Source organism: Paramormyrops kingsleyae, chromosome 14, assembly GCF_048594095.1.
Source record: "Paramormyrops kingsleyae isolate MSU_618 chromosome 14, PKINGS_0.4, whole genome shotgun sequence".
Taxonomy (NCBI): Eukaryota; Metazoa; Chordata; class Actinopteri; order Osteoglossiformes; family Mormyridae; genus Paramormyrops; species Paramormyrops kingsleyae.
The window spans coordinates 21108063-21122913 of NC_132810.1; the positions used below are offsets into that span (position 1 = coordinate 21108063).

General features: G+C 42.1%; 2 protein-coding genes across 6 annotated transcripts; both read right to left on the minus strand.

Annotated features, from left to right (window-relative positions):
• Positions 1 to 412: 412 nt before the first annotated feature.
• Positions 413 to 8040, minus strand: fhl5 (four and a half LIM domains 5). The gene is made up of 6 exons (XM_023839307.2): positions 4187 to 8040; positions 3417 to 3597; positions 2532 to 2706; positions 1538 to 1707; positions 1264 to 1450; positions 413 to 698 (listed from the first exon to the last, which is right to left on the minus strand). Exons 2-6 carry the CDS (start codon positions 3573 to 3575, stop codon positions 547 to 549), a joined length of 843 nt encoding a protein of 280 aa, XP_023695075.1. The 5' UTR covers positions 3576 to 3597; positions 4187 to 8040; the 3' UTR covers positions 413 to 546.
• A 1391-nt stretch (positions 8041 to 9431) lies between these two features.
• On the minus strand, positions 9432 to 14463 carry manea (mannosidase, endo-alpha). Of its 5 annotated transcripts, none has more exons than XM_023839305.2 (7): positions 14289 to 14463; positions 13325 to 13418; positions 13199 to 13249; positions 12538 to 13070; positions 11303 to 11412; positions 10188 to 10264; positions 9432 to 10106 (listed from the first exon to the last, which is right to left on the minus strand). In XM_023839305.2, exons 4-7 carry the CDS (start codon positions 13067 to 13069, stop codon positions 9470 to 9472), a joined length of 1356 nt encoding a protein of 451 aa, XP_023695073.1. In that variant the 5' UTR covers position 13070; positions 13199 to 13249; positions 13325 to 13418; positions 14289 to 14463; the 3' UTR covers positions 9432 to 9469. The 5 variants fall into 5 exon arrangements, with proteins under 5 accessions (XP_023695073.1, XP_072554917.1, XP_023695071.1 ...); XM_072698816.1 differs by having other exon boundaries at positions 13199 to 13269; XM_023839303.2 differs by having other exon boundaries at positions 13325 to 13485.
• Between the last annotated feature and the right edge of the window lie 388 nt (positions 14464 to 14851).

Genomic DNA, 14851 nt, shown 5'->3' on the forward strand with positions numbered 1-14851 from the left:
GCATTGTGGGAATTCCCATCTGCACGAGCCTGAAATGTAAGTCTGCCTTTTTGACTGAGGTGTATTCAAGCAATCAGTGAGCATTAACAATTCATCATTTGCATTGTCTTTGACACAATCAATACTCTAAATTTATATTTTAAATATTGCCAGAGACATCAGTGTATCCAGGATTAATATGGATACATAGTTATACTTCAGATACAATGAATTGTTGTCTTACCCTTATTTAAATGAATAAGTTTATTTATTTATTAATAGCAGATTTTTATTATCTCTCCTTTTTATCTTTATTATATTTATTGTTTTGTGTAAATTTGGCTTGGTGGTGTGTTTAATTTCTATATTCATGCCCCCAACTGCACCAGAACAAACGCCTTGCACTTTTTGTGCTTGGCAAATAAAAGGATTCTGATGAAAGCTTCACTTTCACGTGTTTCTAGACGAGCAGATGTGCAGAGAAGCCTGGCTCTGTGCTTTTGGGAACGGGGGGAGGTTCTGAGGTCAATCTGACGGCTCCGGGAGCGTGTTCCCACTGGCGCGACTTCACTTCTCCCTCCCGCAGTCGGTGCAGAGGACGTCGTCGCGGTGGGTGAGGAAGCCGCGGCCGACCAGCGAGACGGCGCACTGCACGCACGTGAAGCACTCGCTGTGCCACTGCCGCTCCTCGAAGGAGATGTACTTTGCTCCGGCCAGACCTGCCGCACGGGCGCCATGGTTACCGACCCCCACAAGGACCAATCGCCAATGGCTGCATCGACAGAATCACTCCGATCCTGCACCTTGCAGCTACACATCACACCATGTTTACAACCCACCACAAGAAACACTTGAAACTCTACATTTTTTATCTAGGTCTTAGTTTGGAATGTGTAAACCGGGGTAGGAGGAATTTCAGCAGTCAAGCCAGATGGTTCTAGATTCATTTTCAAGGAATACACACTATGGATTATAATAGATTATGTATTATGTATTACGATTATGTATAAGACCCTCATCAAGCAGAGCATTCATTCAGTGACATCCAGTTGGTTCCCGTTCAACCTCCCTTGAATACTATGTGCCAGGAATACTCAACATTTAAAACAGGGGTCTCTAACTTCAGTCCTGGAGAGCTATTGTCCAGTTTCCTATCCTACCTGGTTACTGATGAGCCGCACCTGTTCTCAGGTAAATACCAGGAGTTGGAGACCCCTGGTTTAAAAGCACCAGGCTTCTCAGTGAAGGATTCCGTGACTCACAGTAAGGCTTTTAGATACTCACTGGTGATGGGCTTTGTGCAGCCCACGCACTTTTTGGCGTAGAGGTTGCTGAAGCACTCCAGACAGTATGGGTAGTTGTCCCGGGAGGTGAAGCGCTGGCCTGCTAGTTGCTTCTTACACCCGATGCACAGGAAACACTCTCGGTGCCAGGGTTTGTCGTGGTACGTCACCCCCCCTGTCGTTATGGCCTTGTAAAAACCCAAACAAGCACCTTATAGAAAGAGCACCGGTCTGTAACTGGCTTTACATCGACCACTGTGCTGTGAAAGACTCACCTTCTTGCAGGTACAGCACTGGTAAGCGAACTGTTTCTCGTAGCAGGGCACGCAGTAGTAGCTGTTGTCCTTCGGGATGAAGGACTTGGTTCCGATTGGCTGCTGGCAGCGGTGGCAGAGGAAGCAGGTCTCATGCCAGCTGTTGCCCTTGTACTCCATTTTGCGAGAACCTCAAGCATGGGAGAGCGTGCCATTAGACAAAGACTGCCACTTAAACTCTTACACGCTCCTACGATAATTATGTGACTATGAGAAGTCACCTGACATGTGCCTTTGGGGTCAATCTGACCCCAGGGTAGGCATGAGAGCTAATGTCAGACTTCCAGGAATCACTCGTTTATCATAAACATGGGCACGCCTTGGCGGTACAGTGTCTCACTGGGTAACACTGTGAGCCCCACATCCCCAGAATCACCCCTATCTGTCTATGTGTGGAGTTTGCAGGCTCTCCCTGTGATTGGGTAGTTTTTTCCAGGCACTCAAGTTTCTTCCCACAAACCATAGACATGTGGTTTAGAAGGACTGGTGTATTGAAATTGCCTGTATTGTGTGTGTGGGTGCCCTGAAACAGACTGGCATCCCATTCAGGATTTTCCCTGCCTGTAATCCTGCAACAGACTATGGTTGGATGGATGTGTAAATTTAGCTCTTCATTTGACATTATACAATTTCTACTAAATAACAATGTTTACTAGCATATCAAGTTTGGCTTGCAAGTAACAGGCTCCAGCTACTAATAGGCAATCTTGAGAACAGACAGGACAATCCCCCATATACTGCCAGAAATAAATTACCAATTTATACATTTGAGGGTACAATCACTTGTGACTGGGGGGGTGTACCTTCAAGGGTCTGCCAATAGTACCCTAGTTGTAGGTAAATGTACCATTTAAAGTACAGAAATAGACCCTGAGGAACATTTTCATGGTATGTTAATGCGGAACAAAACTGTACCAGAGTGGTATCCTACATCTCAGGAGTGGCAGTGCCTTACCTGGCTGGATGGGCTTCTTGCAGGTGTAGCACTTGGATGAGTACTCGTTAGAGTAGCACTCAGTGCAGAGCAGGAGTTCATCCTTAACTGCAAAGGGCTTCTCCACCAGTGAGCGGCCGCATTTGGCACACTTAAAGCACGGTTCGTGCCAGTGGCGGTCCTTGTACGACAGATCCTAACAAATAAATGAGGTCAAAATTTTATTTAAAGAGTCGTCACAGCAACATTATTGTTTACTGATTTCTAGATTTGAGATTCTTTCTTGTCCTACAATCAAGGTGTTTTGTGAACAAAAAACAGACCTTCACAAGAGTAACAATGCTGACTAAACATACAAATATCATGGAAAAATACTTATATACTGAGCAATAGTTTGAGTACTTTCAAAGAATGTGTTCACATTATTTTCAATGTATATGTATCTAGGTTACTAGATTTTTCTTCCAAACGTTGTAAAATTTGCTAAATGTAATATTATTCATGAAATCGATACAGATGTACAGGCTGACTTCACCAAAGTTCAGAATAAATAACTGTAGCTCTGTCAGTTAATACTCACTATGGCATTTTACCTAAATTATGTTCCTAAATCAAGTGGAACACATTAAAGTAATACTTTATAACTATGGAGTTCAGTTTACCAAAAACATTAACTCCACGTTCAACAAGGTTGAAAATGCTGCAGTTACTAAAATAATGAATAAAATGATTAATCAAACGGAGAAATGGCCAAAAATTGAATTGCCTGTGAAGAAATCCCACCAAGCTCCTCAAATTAGGTCACTTAAAAGCTTGCACCTTGCATTAGAGCTAGAGGAAGAGAACAAATCTGAAAACAATGTTAACGTGGTAGCATTAGCCGCTACCTCACCAAATCTGACTTACTTTACAGTCACACCCAATTGGCACAGAGCATTCCTCACAGCAGTTGGAGAACAAGTTCTCGTAGCATTTCGTGCAGTATTGAATGTCGTCTTTCAGCACGTACTTCTTCCCCAGCAAGGAGTCCTTGCAGTAATGGCAATCGAATCGCTCACTGGACATATTAACTCTCCACCTGATTGGCCTAAATGGGAGATAGAACCCTTTAGCGGTAGATTTTGAGAGAAAACAGATGGGCTGGTAGAAATTTGGCAGAAGACTAATAGCAGTTTTTAATCTACTTTCAAACTGACCGGAAAGGAATGACGTATACTGAGGTTTGAGATATTCCTCTAAAAAAGATTGATAACTCTGAGATCAGGTTAATTAGAATGCAATTTAATCTAAATGTTATCCCACAGCTCTTCACCCTGTGCATGAAGAAAACACCTCAGTTTCAAATTAGGCAGAGCTAATTGAGACAATATCATGAGTAATATATACTCACTGAAGCTAAAAATGCAACACTGAAGCTGTCTCCTCCCCAGATGTATGATATGAGCCATTACTATAGTCTTACCAACCACTGTAAAATATATTTTCATCTGTCTGGTTAACAAGGAGGGTGGCTTCAGCATATGTGCAATTGAAGGTTGATCATTTTCCAGACTGGTCACCCAACAACCTGATCTAGTTAAAAAATTCTGGAACTCTCTGGAACACTTCAAAGTGAAGCTTTGAATGCAGTTTTCTGTTGCTTGTGGTTTAAAACTGATGGTTAGTTGCAAACTTACCTTGTCTGTTGACCTGATGCTCACAGAGCCAGAGGGTGGAGGATTTCAGCAGCGTTGGAAAGCAGCAGGACAGAGATTAAGGAGGACACACATGGAAAAGTCCATCTATAAATACGATCCCTCCTATTAGCTGTAATCTCTGGGGGGGCAGAGAGGCCACGGTGCCTGGAACATTTTGGGACCTTTTAAGGGAGAAGTTTATCTGCAGGACTATCGAAAACCCATCATAGTGATGGGACTGACAAGACTTGAGAGACTCATAAGGAAGCGATTGCAGGCCCATGTTTGTGTGCAGAGTATTAATAAATCATTACAGCAACTGAAGCAAAGATGCAACATTTTCTGATTTTGGCTCAAGTAGAGTTTAAGAATTTTGTATGGGCATTTGAGGGATTTAATTTGGTTATTTCTTTTGTTACATTGTTAATGATATTAATCACTAATCCTGTTCATATGATGATATCGACACATAAGAAAATGAAAAGTGGAAGAAATATAATATATTAATATTAAACTTGGGGAACATCCCTTTCGATGATGACAAAGGAACACTGATTACTAAATGATACAATGTCCTTTTATGCTTGAAGCTATCCCATTTGGTGTGTGCCAACTCTATCTAGACTTTTTTCTCCTTTTGTTCATTTTTTTTAATCTCTGTGTCAATGGTGCAATGTTTGGATTATTAGACATGGAATAATGTGCTGATATGTCTCTGTAAGGGACGGTAGCGATGTTGGAGAAAGTGGGATTTTATTGTAAAAACTAGCAAAAAGACCTTGAACAAAATAGAAAATGAAAAGTGAACACACAGAGCAGTCCATGGTCATACCCATGTGGTGCAAACTAGAATCTTTTCATGCTAATCCCCTCATTGACAGTAGCTGAGAGTCCTGCCTTGGCCTGGGATCACAGAGAGAGTGTTTTGTCCTTGGCAAGCACATCCTCTGAATCTTAACCTAATGATCCTAAGTTAGCATTTTATACAAACCTTCCTTAATCACATGGTATTTGTAAGGCTACTTTGGACTCTAGAATGTTGCTTCTTCTATACAATGACTATGAATAAGTTAATAATATATTAAAAACAAATAAATTCAGACAGCGATACAGAAGGAAAATGACATTAATCCTTCTAAAGGCCACAAATGAAAACATTTGCTTTCAGACGGAATGCTATATTTACTGAATATAGTTCTGCTATATTTTTATTTTTCAACAGACAAATGCAGATCGATGACACGTTTCTAAAAAATTATTGATGATAGCCAAGGCCATCTGGTAGTATCATTTTTCAAGAGGATTATAGAGTGAATTTGCATTGCAAAAATAGCCCGGGAAATTCACCAGGCTGCAGTTTTCGTCCTTTGTGCACAGATCCGGGAAGGGCAGCAGCTCCAGAGGTCAAGAGCAGAGGAATGAAGCAGTAGTTTCAATTTTAATGTGACCCTTTATCTGGCAAAAGGCATTTTTGAAACACAATGTTTCAGAAGTGTTTATTTAATCTATACAAGTTGTGTTTGATTGTTTGGAACAGTGACACAAAGAGAAAATTGGGTCTGAAATGGTTTTAATGAAACCAGTTTGAGTACTGCCTTTGCAAGGAAGATTTCAGAGAATATAAATGAGCATTTCCTTAATTGCGCGAATTAATTATAATTAGACAAGTTGCAGGCATGCTGTATTTTGTGGACTTGACAATCTTTTCAGGTGCAAGAGTCAGATAAGACCATATATGCACATGTAATAGCACTTAGCAAATACATCACAGCCTGACAAATATATAGAGCCTTCAGCAGCCAAAATATGTCACAATTGTACCGTGTGGAATTTCTGTCACTTCGTTTTAATGAAGTAGGCAGTTGCTGACAAGCCCACTGTACATAACACAAGCAGCACATAGCTGTAAAGACTCATTATGGAGAAGCTACGAGGCGTGAGGCTGATCTGACAGCCTTAGTCGTCCTGCCAACCGCAAACAAACGTTACAAACAACAGAGGTTGCTAAGCACGGTGTAGTTTGTTTCAGTCCCTCCGAAATATAAAATAGAAATCGATACCTATAAAAACTCTCTTCCTATTTGTGTGCAAATAACGGTTTTGTGGAAGTATTTGCATTTTCAGATTTTCTCACATCGTCGGTTTCCAAGCTTGGTCTGTGGCAGAGTAGCGACTTGCTTGCAGTTCTTAAAGGCACCCAGGAAATCGTACCCGAAAAACACTCTATGTGTGATTTTCTGCCTCAGTTTGTCTCGGTTTGACTGAGAGTAATGCCAGATGTTTTATCAGTTCTTTTCATGGGAATGGGACAATGGACATCAATTCAAAGCTCAGACCTGGAATATACATGTTGGGACGCGGTTGTTCCTTCAGACACTTTATCAAGTTTCTTGTGGTATTTCATTTATATATATATATATATTTTCAGCAAAATATATGTTTTATCCCTCATCATCATATATTTGCAATAAAACAGGAATTAAGGACATTCTATTTGTGGACCACGCTTTTGCGTCATGTGACATTTCTTATTTAAATGTCCTTTTACCAATCAGCCAATCAGATCCATCGCGCTTCTCCTTGGTTGTCTTCCATATCATGTTCTCTTTCTTCTCTTAAAAGAAAAATACAATGACTACTTCCTGGCAGCACTACTAGAGCCCAACTTTGTATTTAGCTGTCAAATATGTTCCAAAATGATGGGATTGCGAGCCTCTTGAGGGAAAGCATGAGCACAACATAATTGCCTGTGTTGGACTTTAACAGTCACAGAAGGTGACAAACTGCTTGCAAAACACCCAACTGGACTGAGAAGGTCTTCCATGGATGAGGCACCAGCAGGCAAAAAAAAGGTCAGGTGGTACTATCTTGGAGAACCTTGCAACCTCTTCGGAATGACCAAACAGTTTTAAGTGATGCCTCCAGGGTCATTACTAAGAGGATGATCCACTGGGTTTGATGAGTCTGGCTTGTTAACTCGTCGAATGAAGAGCATTTGATTTGAAAAGGCACCGATAGGGCATCACAGATCTGTCACAGTATAAACACCTGTCTGCATTTACCACTCACTTAGATTTCCTTTTACGTTTCGGGTCAGAGTGAGACCACTGAGTTTCCCCTTACAAAAAAATCTGTTTAACCTGCAATTCAGCCTGGAATTTTGTGACCTTCCCTAATTTAGGGTAATAAACATGTAAACATAAAACAAAGCCTGTGGTGTGTTTATAATTTCCTGTGGCCCCGTTACACACAAAGGTATAGTTTAGGGCAGGGTTTCCCAATTATGGTCCTGGAGGGTGGGTCTGAGACACACTCTGCAGATTTCCCTGCTCAAACACACCTATTAAATCTGATAATTGACTGGTGAGCCGAATAAGGTGTGTTTCAGCAGGGAAATATGCAAAGTGTCTGGCCTTTACATGACCGGAATTGGAGAACCCTGGTTTAGGGTTTTACTAGCACAGAATACTAGCACTGCATTGTTGGAGTAGTCCTAGACTTGAAGGCAATGCTTAGAAGGAACCATTCAGGATGAGGGCATGAAAAAACACCAAACATAAACAAACGGATAACTGCAGATTCCAGAACGTCAAGCAACACTGAGGTAACCAACAACAGGTGCAGCTTCCACACACATCAGAACTCCCAGAAGTCCCTGGAGCCTTGTCAATCATTTCCCAGTGTATTTAGCGTACTTTGCCTTGCTATTTATAGCTGGCTGCTGTCACTGGCAAAAAAAAAAGGATTCAGTAATTTGACAGTTCATGATAAGCTCTTGGACACCATATGAATTGTAAAAGGAAGAGAAAATTGCTAGTAAGTGCTCACAAATGCTCTTGCATATTTTTAGAAGTGTTTTATATTTTTAAAATCCTGAAATGTGCCTTTGTATAATTCAATAGTGCATTATATCTGGGCTGGAAATCTTAAGTGTTCAGTTAAAATGCCAGCACAGATATTTTAGTGAAATTAGCAGAACACCCAAGTTAAACATTTTTAAAGATTACTGTAATTATCATTTATTTTAGACCATTATGTGAAAGAACCTGCCAAAGGAAACAACAAAATTTCAAATTAACATTTTCAAAAGATCTTTTTTGGGATTTTATTAGATTTTATTTTATTAAATAAGACGTTTTACCTGAAACACAATACGATCTGTGCAGAACGAGAGCTGCCACCATGCAGACACGATTTCGGAAGGCTGACCATCGTGTCGTGGTTCCAGAATGTAAAAAGCCTGTGTCCCACCAGTTTCCAGCTGCTCGGAGAGAATCCTTAAGGGTTTTTCACCTCTGACTCAGTGTATATAAAGTCTCCACATTTGTGCAGGTTTCCTCCCACAGTCCACAAACCTGTGATTAGGGAAAATGGCATTCTCGAAACCAGTGGTTCTCAACCTTTTTTGCACCCCGACCTAATTTTTACCATGCCGGCTCAGTCACAACCCTGTATCAAGTTTAAATTAACACTATTATGAAGCGCACAATGCACTCTACGATTTACGCCAATCGATACCTATCGCACAAAATCTGATTGGATGTGCCAGTGAATTTTAAATTAAGCATCTGCGGTTTGGCTTCTTGGACTGGTTGAGGGTTCACTACTTTGGCGCTAAGCATTTGCAGACCCAAGACCTGTTTATACAGGTTAATTCTAGGCTGGGATATCTGATCGTGGATCAGCATAGGAACTTGCTGGTTTTAAAATGCTTATATTTCCAGCTCTGCCTCGTGACCCTTTCAGTACTTGCCGCGACCCATGGGTTGAGAATCGCTGCTCTTAGATTTCCTCAGCATGCTCTCTTGTGCCGTGGGAAGGGCCACAATCCTATGCTTTATCATTTTAAATACAGAGATGTAAAGAGCATAAGACAGATTTACAAAACATGAGACTTAAGGCCATCAGTCTGCAGGTCTCCTTTACGCCTCTCATTCTGAGTAACAGGTGAGCTCAGCCAATAGCGTTTATCCTGCACACCTGGCAGGAATGATTCTAGCACGCAGTTTCCTCCCACAGCCCAAACACCAATCAATGGTGTTCATTTACATCTCTAAGCTGCGATTAGTTCATGAAACCCTATAGCTCAACTAGCCAACACAAAGGTTGTAGGTTCAAACCTCAGGGAGCACAGAGAAAAAAAAAATCACAACCCTTCACTCTACTGTAAGTCAGATTGGATGAAAATGTCAGATAAAGTAAAAAAAATAAAATAATGAAATTATTTGCCATGGTCCACAATAGCTGGACTGATATTCTTTATTTGATGCCATGTGTTTTCTGTCAGACTAGCCATTTCTTCCTTTCTTTAACAAAAATTTCATTCCACTTGCGGGTGATCTCCAAGTACACGTCAGATTTGTGAGGCAGGTAGTCTTGGTAAACAGTTTTGCTGGATGTTTTGGGTACAGCTTTCTCAATCTGGGTCCCTTCGTGCCACTCGTTGAAAGAGGTTATGGACACGATGTCGGGCCGGGCCTCCACCGCGGCCTCAAACGAGGTCTCGTAGTACTTCCCGTTGATGCGGTTCCGCGTGTTCTGCGAATTCCATGGTCTGATGCTGGTGTCCATGTAGCCCGGGCCGACGCTGGGTACGAAGAGCAGGCCGTTCCTGTCGCAGAAGCTTTTGATGGACTTCCAGTTGCGGTGCGATGAGCCGTAGGTGAAACCGTTGGTGGCAAAGTAGGTGTAGATGCCGTCGAAGCCGGACGCCAAAATGTCGCTCTTGTGCTGTTCCTCGACCAGCAGAGCTATAAAGAGACCGTCGAACGGCGTGTTCCTTATACTATGGCGACCGTTGCTCTTTAAAAGGTTTGCCCATTTTTCTGGACCTAGTAGATACGAGTCATACACGTAGAACAGGGGACGAGCCGCTCCATCAGTAGACTTGTAGCGAAAGAAGGCAGGATGGTCCCCATACCTGTCCAAAGACACACATTTATATCTGGTGCAACTTGTATCCTCCTTAAAAACAGAAAATAAGGATAATGCACTAACTCACTTCTCGATAATGTACTTGATATTGCTGAACATGCTTTGGTCATCCCTTCCTTTGTATGGCTCTATATGGAAAACAACCTGACAGAGATGGAAATCCAGGTTACTACAGTACAACTGCAAAAAGAGCCACCACAGAAAACTGCAACAAACTGTAATACCTACACTGGACCTATCTAGAATTGTTTTATCTACCCAGTCAATAGGCATAGACGGTATTTTGCCCAGTTACTATGGAAATGGAGGGGGAAAAAAGACTAAAGGCCTTTTACTGGCTGATTTCACTAGGTGTGCTTTGTGATGCAATCCTCTGCCACAAAAGCGCAACACAAGCCATCACATGCAACGCAAGACAGGCAGTGAAAGTATTACATCTGCGTATGGCTGGTGTTAAATGGGCTGGACACAGTTCAGGCTGGTGGGTCTTTGGCTACGCTCCTTCAGCTGGCATCAGGGTTGGATGCAGTCCATGCATTCCAGTTATTAGAGGATAAAAGAAAATCATGATCTAGTTCAGAGAGCCCAAGGACTCTTCAGAATCGGTCATGTGACTTAGTGCTCCAGAATTTCAGCCGTCCTGCAGGCAGCTGCTGATGACATTTGATCAAAAGCCACCAAAATGTATTATTTACATGTTTTCGCATGTATGTGCTCACTTAACAGCTCATCAGAGAAGTCTGAAAGTTTCCCTAACCCTAAAGAATAACGCCTCCTTCTCTAAGGAGCTATGTACTATAATTCCATTCCTACATTCATACAGCGAAGTAGGAAAGTTTCTAAGCAGATGCAAAATCTGATGAGTTGAGAGGCACCCTAATGACAGATTCTGTAAATGACGCTGTTGGGACCCTGGGAAGACCTTCAGGCGGGTGAGTGCTATGCTTTTAAGGGGTATGTGAGGTTGCCTTTTCTAAATGAATAGTTACAAATCTAGTCTGACCTAGTCAGCATAGAGATAACTTCACATCCAGCTCTTACCATGCAACTAGGTACATACTCAACTACTGCCCAAAACTTATATAAACGAAGGCTAAAGGCTATGGGATAAAGGCTAAGTAATTCCTAAGGAAACGATGCATTTGTCCACCCCTCCGCACACCCTTAACGTCGCAGACTCACCTTCACTTGGTACTTATGAGCCACGTCCAAAACCAGGGGGGTGATGTCATCAGTAGGCTCACCATTATCATCCTTTGTATTGGGTGGATACCAGGAAAGGGCTATGACACCTACGGGCAGAGGTGGACATTTCAGACCCAGAAAGTAAAAATCCAAGCCAGGATTTTGTTTCAACCAATCAGTTGGGCATAAAAAGTCGCAGTGACAGAGTACTCAGCTGGCTGGTTGAAACAAAATCTTGGCCTGGAGTTTCACTTTCTGGACCTGAAATGTCCACCTCTGCCTACGGGACAACTCAGAAAACTCAAACACATTTTGGCAGGCGCCTTTATCCCAAGCGAAGAAAGGCAGGGTAAGCTGGAGTTTAAGAGCCTCGTTCAAGGGCTTGATGGTGAAGTCATTCTGCCAACCATGGGACCTGAACCAAGGAATTTCTGACACAAGCACACTGAGCCACAAACGTCAGTGCATGCTGGCCTCCATTCTACAGACAGCGCACAGGAGCTGGTGGGAGCCAAACCAAGTTTACTGTGCTCGCTGCATACATTTAACACTGTGCTCTATTTTCCTCCCTTTCATTATTTAAAAGTGAGATTTTCCTTGGGGCAGCAAGCAAGGGGTGGTTGCGAGGAGCGGGGGGGAGGGGGGTTGGGGGGGGGGGGTGCAGTGGGGGGTGAGTTTAAGCACAGCTAAAATCCATTAACGTGAGCCGAGTGATTACATTTCAACTTCTCCCTGGGCAAAGCTATTTATCTTTCTCCACTGGAGCAATGTCATCATTTTTAATCGGCCTATTTCGCAAGCTGGCTGGACATATGCTAAAGCATCAAGTCCAAGCTCAAATCCGGGTGACCTAGTGTTCTCCAATAAGAAGCCATATTCCATGAGGGAGATAGTTATCTTTTAGAAGAGGTATGCTTTTTATATTAATATATTAATGTACAGTTTTTTGTTTTATATATATATTCCTTCTGAGAGGAGCATTTGTTGCCAAGACAACACATTTATATATACACAAACAGAAAATTATAAATTATACTCTATAAATTCACAAGAGGGCAGACCATAGCAAGACTCAAAGCTCAGTCTTCCCAGTGCGCAAGGAAGAGATCTTCAGAACATCACAAATAGGTCAAGGCCACTTGGCGAGATTTCTCGGCTTGCTAAAATGTTAATGAAGCTTCGTGCTGAAAAATTTGCAATGTTGGAAAAAGGAGAATCCAACACTGACTCACCGACAGCTGCCGTCCGAAGCTGTTGCATGTGGGCTTCGACGACTGTTGGGTCCCTGGAACTATAGGCTCCAAGTGCAGGATAAAAGTTGGCCCCGATGTCCTCTGGGGGGCTGTGCCTTTCTTTGGGATACTGCGAGTCCACTTTAGAGTCCCAGTGAGGCAAGACGGGGTGGTCCCAGTGGATGTACTTGCCATCAAACTGCGGGTTGCCATACCATGAGTAGTAGAATGCATGCAGGTTGTAATTGGGTGGCGGAAAGGCCTTGTGTGCGACTTGCAGACTCATGGCTCTCTCCTCAAGTTGTCTCTTCCCTTCCGCTGGGGCTGTCCTAGCAGTCACAATAAGCTCTGGAACGTGCAAATGAGTTTCACTTTTTTCAGTCTTCCTGAGATGCGGGAAAAGCCCAAGAGCAAAGGGACTCCCTAACACAGAGCCCTCTGGCTGCAGCGACTTCAAGATAGTGGTAATGATGAATATGACCAGCAAAAATCCGGCTGCGGTCATGTATGTTTTTAACTTAGCCCTTGCCATCCTGCAAAAAAGTAAAATAAAATAAAATACATAAATAAGGTCATCATGTGAGTCAAATGTGCTTTGCCATGCTCTGACTCTAAAGCCCGTGGTTGGGCTTCAAATTAGGTTACACATCTCATGACTTACACCACTTCATGATTGTCTTCCACCTTGATCTGAGTGTACAGAAAGATCCCTCTGAAAAGGCATACAGGTTACTATTAAAACAGTATTTCTCATTCAGTACTTCACTACATCCATCCAACAACTCACTCAGTAAAGCCTCATAGTGATCATTGAGTCTGTCCCCGCGACGCGATGAATGGGATCCCAGTCCACCACTGGACACACAGAGGTCCACATGTGTCTGGGCACACACAGGATTCAAACCCCCAACCAGTGAGATATGTAGCAAAAAGGTTTTCAGCTCATATCTGAAGATAAATCAGAAGCCAAGCAGCAACATGCCCTGTAAGATTTATTCTTTCTAGTCCTATTTCAATTTATACATAAACAAAGGAATTACTTCCATACATACATCAGGTATTAAGAAAGCGTCCATATCGCGACAATGGGTCGTCAACGATTAAAACGCTTGATTCACGCAAACACGTATAATAATTAAAACTTATATAATAACACGCTACAGGGTGAAACCTGACCGCTGGCCTCAGGTTCAAGGGTCCGGGAAGCACCAGGCTGGTACACAATGCCCCACGTTTTAAATTATAACAGCGGTTTTGCAGCCGTAATCTTAAGTAAGCAGTGCTTGTGCAAACGAGAAACCTCGTGACCACGTTTATTTCGGGAATATTTAGTACGTTCTGCATCGAATAATGCTGGTAGGTGTTCATATGAAAAAAAGTTTACAAGGATAGGATTAAATGAATACGAAATCAACTCAATTTCTTTAAAGTATAGCAGTCATACACGTCCTACAAGTGTAGTCAGTTCTTAATAATGAGCAAATCAACTGAAAACACCAGCCATCGTAGGTGCAATGACTGAAGAATGCACTATAGGCTACGGTATATTCCCTAAAACATTTACTGTAAAAACGTAAATGTATATAAAATAAATAACTGCTTAGATGCAGGACATACAATTAACACAGTAACTGTCATCATTTCGTTCCTGATGAGGACCGGGTGCAAGTCCATTTCTAATTGCATGATCTAGTTAACTGCGAATTTCAGTATCAGTGTATTTTGCTGAATTAACTAGCTTAATCGCCTACCTTAAAAGAGGGTCAACGACAACGCATTTTCGTCTTTCTGTTACCCTTCTTCCTACACAGTAGTATTTAGGCAGATTGGTAAACGCATTTATTAAATAGAAACAAATGTCAGACAAGTGAAAATGAAAGCAAGATGGCCTCTGTCACTGCGTTTCGTAACCGGAAAGGAGGGACCAACCCGTGGAGTGCGCTTAACTTTATGGCTTCGTGAAAGATATCAGTTATTATTTTCTACATGGTGTTCGGTATGATTGTATTTGGACCTCAGGCAGAGAGTAGACTGGCCCGACAGATATACAGACAATCGCTTGTTCGCGATGGTAATATTTATTATAATTTAAAAATTTGCGCTGTGCATTTACTGAAATAAGTCAACGGCAGCAAAGAAGCAACATGATGCACAAAAAGGATGTGTATATATTTTTGATATACCAATTAAGCGGTCAGAAACGTGGAAAAAAAGTAAGTTCGAACACGAACAGAAGTACACAAGTATATCTTCCATGTAATACCTTCAGCTGCTCACTAGGTGGAAGTAGACGCCAAACTAAAAACCCTTTATA